Raw genomic sequence first — 8,233 nt, forward strand, 5'->3', positions numbered from 1 at the left:
GGACAGATTACAGCCTAACATATCCTGCGACAGCTATAGTCACCTACTGTCATGAAATTTTTCAACTATTGACACCACTATACAAAATATAATCGAACCCACCACCAAAAAATCAAAATGGGTTGTCATAGCTACTTCCCCAACAACTCAACAACTACATAGTGGGGCTCATTTATGTACAAAAGTAGCTGTGTGTTGAACCAAAAAAATAAAAGACCATTTTGAGCAACAAAGTCACCCAGGGTTCGGGTTAGTGCAAATCTTTCTAGTGTGACCAGCTTCACCACATCCTGAGCAATGATACGCTTTCTTCTGCTGGAATTGTGATTCAATCCTCCTACCTCTGGGTCTTCCAGCACGCCGAGTTGTCAATGGTGGTTGTAGGAAGATGGTGGACGAGTAATCTTCATATCGAAGGGAATCTGGCCTAGGGATGTCATGGGTCTCAACTGGAATCATGAGTCTGCCATAAATTTTCTTTTGGGCTGAGAGTAAAAAGCAATCCTCGACATATGCATATATATTACCATATACCTTCTTGATTGCAGCACACGCATGTGGGCAAGGTAGTCCTGACATTTGCCAACCTTTGCAGGTACATTCACGTAACACAAGATTTACCCGCACATCTAGGTTTCCCCATCTGACCCTGAAATTGTTCATTCCATAATTTTGCACATCCATTCTTTCTGATCTGGCCACATGATCCATCAACTTTTCCTCTATATTAGGTCCCACACCATTGCTCCAATTCGTCATGGCTTCTTTGCTGTGGTACATCTTGTTTGCCAATTTTTCCCTGTGCTCATGTATCAAGACAGCTATGTTGTGCTTCCTCTCACCAACAAGCCAAGCATTAAAGGATTCGGCTAGATTTGTTGTGATATTGTCCCACCTCTTGTAAGGAAATTTGCTTTGTGCCCAACGGTCAATGTCTCCATTTGTTTGAAGCCATTGTCCTAATTCTGGACAAAATGCCATTAGCTTTTCCATACTGCAATCAAAGTCTCTATCAAGTCTTGCGTATGCAATAGAATCAAGTAATTTTAGTGCAACTTCCTTTGTCTGTCCGCTGGTCCTCCTCTTTCCCCTGGTTATCTTCAAAAACTCAGCACTGTAATTCTCCTTCACATGACGGTAGCAAAAAGCATGTCGATCTCCTCCAAACACGGCTTGCACTGCACCTTTTATTGAGTTGTGTCTATCCGATACTATTGTCACTTCTAATGAGCCCGTAATATCCTTTATGTTACCAAGAAACCATGCCCAGTCATCAAGCGTCTCACCTCCAACAATCGCATATGCAAGTGGGAATAATTCATTATCCGCGTCATACGCTTGTGCTCCCAATAACGTTCCTTTGTACGGACCACTCAAGTGGCATCCATCCACATATAATACAGGTCTGCCACCTTTCAAAAACCCTTCTACACAGCAACCGTATGCAATAAATACAGCTTGAAATCTATTATCTGATGATGCAACCCACTTTGCTACCGTTTCTGGATCACTTTCCTTCAGCCTTTCACATATCCAAGGGATTAGCATATAAGACTCCTGCGGACAACCATGAATTTTTTCCAATGCTTTCTCTTTCGCCCTATATGCTTGTTGGTAGTTGAGCCTCAACCCATACTCTCTTTCCAAATCCCGTCTAATGTCATTTGGAGCTTTGTGCATGCAAGAAATCAACTCATCTATTATGACTGCTGAAGCAAGTTTGCACCTCTTTCTCTGAGGGACAACTAAGTTGTCTTGTGCATAATGCAAGTGTTCATAGTTAAATCTTCTCACAACTAGGAATCCATTATTCTCACCTACACCATATGCTGAAATTTCCCAGGGACAACCCTCTACACAGCACTTCACAATCATCTTATGCCTATCATTCTTTACATACCGGTAACCAAACTTGTGTGCAAGGCTATACTTATATAATGCCTCTCTAAAATGTTCAGCACTAACAAAGGTTTGCCCTCTTGACATCAACAAATCTGCCCACTTTGATGAATTCATCACCGCTATTGGGGTTGGCAACGTTTCCATACCTACACTTCCTATCAGTGTTGGCACATCTTGTACGGAAGATATGTTTATGTTGTCTGTGTCTAGATCCAATTCCATTGCAGATACTGACATTCCACAAGGGCCAACCAAATCATCTAACCTGCATAAACAAATACAGCTATTCAGTATTACAGTTCAATTTATCAAAATTGGACATATTCTTTCTTATCCTACACACAATCTTAATAAAACCAGTTGAGAACAACTTACTCTTGTACACTGTCCAGCTGTGACACTTGTGTGAAGTCTTTCTCATTCTCACAAACATAAACATGGCCACTACTATTGTTGTACTCAATTACTTGTCCAACACCAATATCGTCAACAAGATCCAAGAATGTATCCCGGTCAAAGCTAACTGTGTACTTCATTTTATATTCACGAGTCCCTGGCCACACATCATGAGCTACCATGCATTGTAGTTCTTCATATGTCATCCCTTCTCTAATCAATCTTCCAGTAATGATGCCCCCTTCATAAATGAATTTCCCTTCTGAGGTCTTTACAAAGTGCCCTCTAACATGAAAGATGCAAAATACTTGTTTCCTACTACTGCTAGCCATTTATCCTCTGCTGCTGCACATCATTCAAGTATGACACAACGTACGTTTACATCAGCAATTTGACAATTGACAACAAGAATTAGTATTTTCACAACATTATATTGCTTTTTCTCGCACACAACCAGAATTACCAAATTTACCATCGTACTATGTATTTTCACCATTCCTCTGCGCGTCTACCTGTCATATAACCCATTCCAGGCCACACACCCATTTCCCTTTCTTTTTCGCCTACCTATGTTCCTTCAGCAGTGCATTATTCTCAATATGCACCCACTTTTGAAAACATCACAAACACCACATCTTTAACAACTTAAAACAGCATCAGCATGAATTTCTTAAACCATAAAACCGTAAGATTTGCAACTCACTCCCAACCTACATGCCCATGCACTTAAATACTCATTTCTTCCTCATTCACCCATCACAACCCACCTGTGCTAACCGAATCACACCAACAAAACCAAAATTTTAACAACAAAATCTTACCTCCCACGCCAACCTGACGCTACTTCCAGAGAACACGCAACACTGTAGGGCACACTTGCGACTTCTCTCTCTTGCACCAACTCTAGCTTGGAGTCCGAAAGACGGCGGAGGGACGGACCGCAAAAGTGAAGCTCCGCCACTGCGTTTTCTCAGCTCATGGTTGTCAGCTATCTCCCTTCCGCACCGGCGCGCTGCATGGGAGAGGCAGGAAATAACGCCATCTCCTCCCTTTCCGTCTTTCTTCCGTCTTTTACACCCGCTGATAATATGTCTCATTTTCGGAGGAAATAAGTCTTCATTAGGGGCAGTGGCGTCATTTCACTTGTGGAATTAATATCAGATTGGCCCCTTGGTCCTGCAGTGAGATTTCAGAATGTTTTGGGGGCTCTTTGAAATTTTTTGTCTTCTGCGGTCCTACAGTGAAATTTTCCCTTTATTTTAAGTCTTTCACTATAAATACAACTTATTTAAAATTTAAGATGCTTGTTACTATTTCATAAATATCCTAGGAACAAAAATACTCTTGAAGTTAATCTGAGTTTTATGATCAATGTTAATGCCAGTTAATCTAGATGTGATATTACAATGCTTTTGATACTCAAAGGCAACATTGTTCCGATGAATATTTTAGGATCACCAATTCTCCTCGTGAAATAATTCAGAGGTAAAGTTGTCTTTTTAACCTAATAGTAATTTAGAATCTTTTTATATTTATCGTTTTTGTGCTTATTATTAATGAGAAGTGAGGTTGAATGGTGTGCTCAATTTGGGGGAAAAGGAGTCCCAAATATAAACTTTTATTAAATTAAAAACTTGTAAATAATATAAATTGATGTTAATGAAAGTCTTTACTATATAGGCATTACCGGTACATACCCTTATATTTTCGAAGAATCTCCAAATTCATCATTACTATTCCTCTATCATTCCCTTTTCTTATTATATTCTCCGTATCTTTCTAATTATTTTTCAATGGAAGCATTGGCAAGACGACAGAAAGAATGGAATGGGTCGAGGAGAGTTAAATATCAAATTCAAGGTTAGCTAGTGAGAGAGTGAGAGTAATTGTTAGGATAATATATGAGAGTCGTGGCTGAAAAATGGATTCTTTATTCATTCCACTGTGTCCACTCAGTTAATTAAGTGTCCACTTAGTTAATTAAAAGTCACCTACCGACACTGCAATTCCAATTCATTGTGTATCTTAATCTCAGTTTCATTAGCTAATTAGCTAAAACTTTTAAATAAAAAAATGAGTATTCAAATGTAAGATCTTATAGAATATTATTATATTATTAAAATATAAATAATAAACATATTATCAAAATTTAATCTGGACAGTTTATAATCTAGTACAAAAAATTTGATTTATAAAATATTACATGTCAACCATCCCTTATTTTGATAGGATTCCCATTTAGAGAGTGCGAGTGATTTTTTTTTTTTTTTACCTTGAGTGTGAGTGATTGTTGGAATAATGTGTGAGAGAGAACAGATCAAAGTATTGCAAAGCATCTTCATCCTTATCTTGTTAAATTCACTGTGTCCACTTAGTTAATTAGAAAATTATTACTCCAATTCTTAATATACGATCTAATTGGAGAGTTGATATTGGTCTTCTATGTAGCAATTATTTCACATATTTATCAATGTTTTTTGCAAATGACCTTATTGATCTTTTTTCCCAATAATAATCAAGTAGGTAAGGGAGGGAGGGAATTACGGAAGAAGCTTAGAGTGTTTTAAAAAAATTATCATATTAACTAATTAACTAATATATCTAATTTACTCAAATTAATTAATTAGATCTTACGTTTAAAAAATTAGTAAGTTTCCGGGAAAAGTCTTAGAAATTGTAATTCCACAAGTGCTTCCAAGTTCATTCGTCTTGAAAAAGGAAAAGCAGATAGCCGCATTCATGGTCATTGTCCAAAGGAAAGCAGACAGCTGCATTCATGGGTCATCGCCCTCAAAAGTCTTGGTCTTCCCTTATCGAAAAGTTAGGCAAGAGGATTACTAAGAAGCTATTAATTGAAGTGACAGCGGAGAATAAAGAGAAAAACGCAAATTTAAATTTTTAGAAGAGTGCTTGTTGAGAGAGCTATTTCTTAATTACTTTAATTCTTTTAAAAAAATTCGTTTCAATTCCAATATTACTTGGAGGTATTTTGGTTCCACCTTATAAAAGTTATACAAGAGTATTAATTAACTTTTTTAGTTTCTTATCTTGTGAAACGCAATAAAATCAATAGATATAAATCTAGAGGACATGGTTTTCTATATATTGCACTAATTCTAAACAAAATAAGTTGTAAATTTTTTGTGAATTAACGTATAGATTTTATATTTTACGTGGGTTTCTATACAAAAATAAATTAAATTGGCTAGGATATATAAAATTTTCATTTATTTATTTTAATTTTTCCTTTCTTATGTTTTTTTCCTTTGATTTTATTTTCAACCCTTAATTCAATTTGGCTGTGATTTGGTTTCCTAATTTGATTAAAATTGTACTTTTCTCCCTTAATTTTCTCATCTTATTTACTCTACGCTAGCTAATGACAAATCTATGTTTTTGCATGCATTTTCATATATTTTTGATGGCTTTTTGTCATTATTATTGGTCCTTAATTGCATCATTTGAGTATAATTCACATTAGAATGCTTTAACTTGAATTAATGCATAATAGAGGTAAAATTGTTATAATCATGATTAATTGATTTTTAAGGACAATTAATGTTACCTTGCTTTTGAATTTTTGATTGCAGGTTTTTGGAGAATTAAAAATAATGAAGAAAAGAAAAGGGGAAAAAAAGGAAAAAGAATATAATAAAAAATAATTTAAAAAAAGGAGACGTTTTGCTCCCTCCCCAAAACCTACTATTCATCATCATGTTGAGTAGCGGTGGAAGACATATACGAACAGGGAGTGACGGCGGGAAGAAAGAAGAGGAGGTCCAGTGTGCGAGAGAGGGACTTTGAATCATTCTTCACTCCATATTCTTGAGTTTCAGCCAATTCCACCATCTTCCATCAATCTAATTCCACACCATCGCCACCGTCCTCCTCAATTACTTCCATCATCAGTGCCATGCCGCGAGACAGGAAGCCCATTCATCATCATCATTGTCTCTTTTATCTTCGTTTGTGTTATCTGTTATGGCTTTGATCGTTGAAGCATACGGTGGAGCTTCAATGATGCAGGGGCTTAGCTAAATCCTTCTATTCTCTAGAGCAATGGTTATGGCTTGAACTTAGAGTTTGAAAGGGGAGTTTCAACTCTTCCCATCTTTACTTCTTTCATTGTAATTGTGATCTCTAGGTCTTAGAATGAATTTTACAATGTTTGAATGTGCTGTGATGATTTATATTTGTATTGAGATTAGTTGTAGCTGCTGGAATCTTTGATTAGCATTTGATATTATGCTGTGATTAACTTTAATTTCTTTACATTGTACTTGGTTAGACTATGTTTTGAAATTGTTGTGAATATTCAGTGATAATTCAAGGTGGCTTGGTTATTGGACTAAAAATGTTAATTGCTTTACTTTGATTCTCTTTGGCTAATTGTGCTGAAACAATTTAATTGTGAGTAATTAATATACAAGGTGACTTAGTGTTGATTATTCTAATTAAACCGAGTCTAAAGGGTGGCCCTTAGACTCTTTTGAATTTAGCTAGCTTCTAAATTAATTGAAGTAATGATAGTCTTAATCATTGTGCTAGAAGATTGCTTTTCCATTCGCTTTTCCCTTTGATTTTATTTTCAACCCTTAATTCAATTTAGCTGTGATTTGGTTTCCTAATTTGATTAAAATTGTAATTTTCTCCCTTAATTTTCTCATCTTATCTACTCTATGCTAGCTAATAACCTCCTTGACACCCAATTATGATCCACTCAGAATCTTTTTCTAGAATATTTTAATTGGATGGAGTTATGCTAAAATATAATCATTTTTTAAATTAAGAGTACAGAAATAAAATTTGAAATAAATTAAAGTTAACAAAATAAATGGGAACAGAATGCATTGAAGGGATGAAAAACGAAACATTAAAGACAATTAAGGTAACAAAAGCATACTTCACCATATAAAGTAAAGGGTTATGTAGCATTCAACACTTTGAAATATTTTTTCACTAGCTATACTTTTTTCTTGGCGGGGCTTGAGACGTTCACTCTTTCAACTTTTAATTTCCACTTCAGTGTAGAGGTAGCTCACACTCACAACCTTCCTACTTGAAATTGAGATTGCCCAATTATCACATTACGCTTGCTCGTTATCAAAATGACCTTGCCATTTCTTTTTGGTTTTTCCAGACATTGATGTTTTCCTATTCGAAGTAATTCTGTTCTAGATACTGTCTTTATATAATTACCCCAAATTACTACTTTACAGACTTTTGTGACAAAAGAAACTTTAGAACCCTTTTATTCTCAATATATGTTCACTTTTTTTTTTCTTTGAAAGGAATATTAATCTTTAATTAGTATCAACCAAATCAAACTACTAATAAATCGATAAAAATTTGAATCAAATTTATTACGTATAAAACCAAATAGGACTACGTTGTAGGTTAATGGAAGGTAAATGATATATTGGAATCATTAATTGTTGGTGAATGGCTGAAAACCAACTCTTGATGTATTTTACGTGAAAATGAATATATTACTGAAAATTCATTGGCACTATCATTGTTGGTGACCGAATGTGTGTCTCTCAGCCGAGGCTAGAACTCGGGAGAAGAGTTGGAATTTGATGTATTTGATCTCAAAAATAAATTGCTCATGAGAATTTATGAGCTGCGAACTTGATGAAGCATGCTAGCGAATGACTGAGGCCCTGAAATTATTTGATGGGGATAAAGGATACTTTTCAAGTTTTGTAACATGTGATAGAACAAAATTTGTGGATGTGAACATAAACGATATGGATATTCTAAGTTGATCCAGAAATGTCAAAAAGGAATAATCTACAAATTACTGCACAGTTTTGAAATAAGGCTAATATATATATATATATATAGAGAGAGAGAGAGAGAGAGAGAGAGAGATCACAAATTGAAGTAGGCAAAATATACCCAGGTTCAAGAACATTAAAGTAGCCTCTATTTT

The 8,233-nt window shown here is 35.4% G+C and overlaps 1 protein-coding gene across 1 annotated transcript; it reads right to left on the minus strand.

Moving 5' to 3' along the window:
• Positions 1–234: 234 nt before the first annotated feature.
• On the minus strand, positions 235–2,630 carry LOC114762061 (uncharacterized). Its single transcript, XM_028951511.1, has 4 exons — positions 2,278–2,630; positions 649–2,167; positions 535–572; positions 235–463 (listed from the first exon to the last, which is right to left on the minus strand). The coding sequence occupies exons 1-4, from the start codon at positions 2,628–2,630 to the stop codon at positions 235–237; spliced, it is 2,139 nt and encodes a 712-aa protein (XP_028807344.1).
• Between the last annotated feature and the right edge of the window lie 5,603 nt (positions 2,631–8,233).

Source organism: Neltuma alba, unplaced genomic scaffold, assembly GCF_004799145.2.
Source record: "Neltuma alba isolate B1F8T4 unplaced genomic scaffold, ASM479914v2 tig00011184_pilon, whole genome shotgun sequence".
NCBI classification, from domain to species: Eukaryota; Viridiplantae; Streptophyta; class Magnoliopsida; order Fabales; family Fabaceae; genus Neltuma; species Neltuma alba.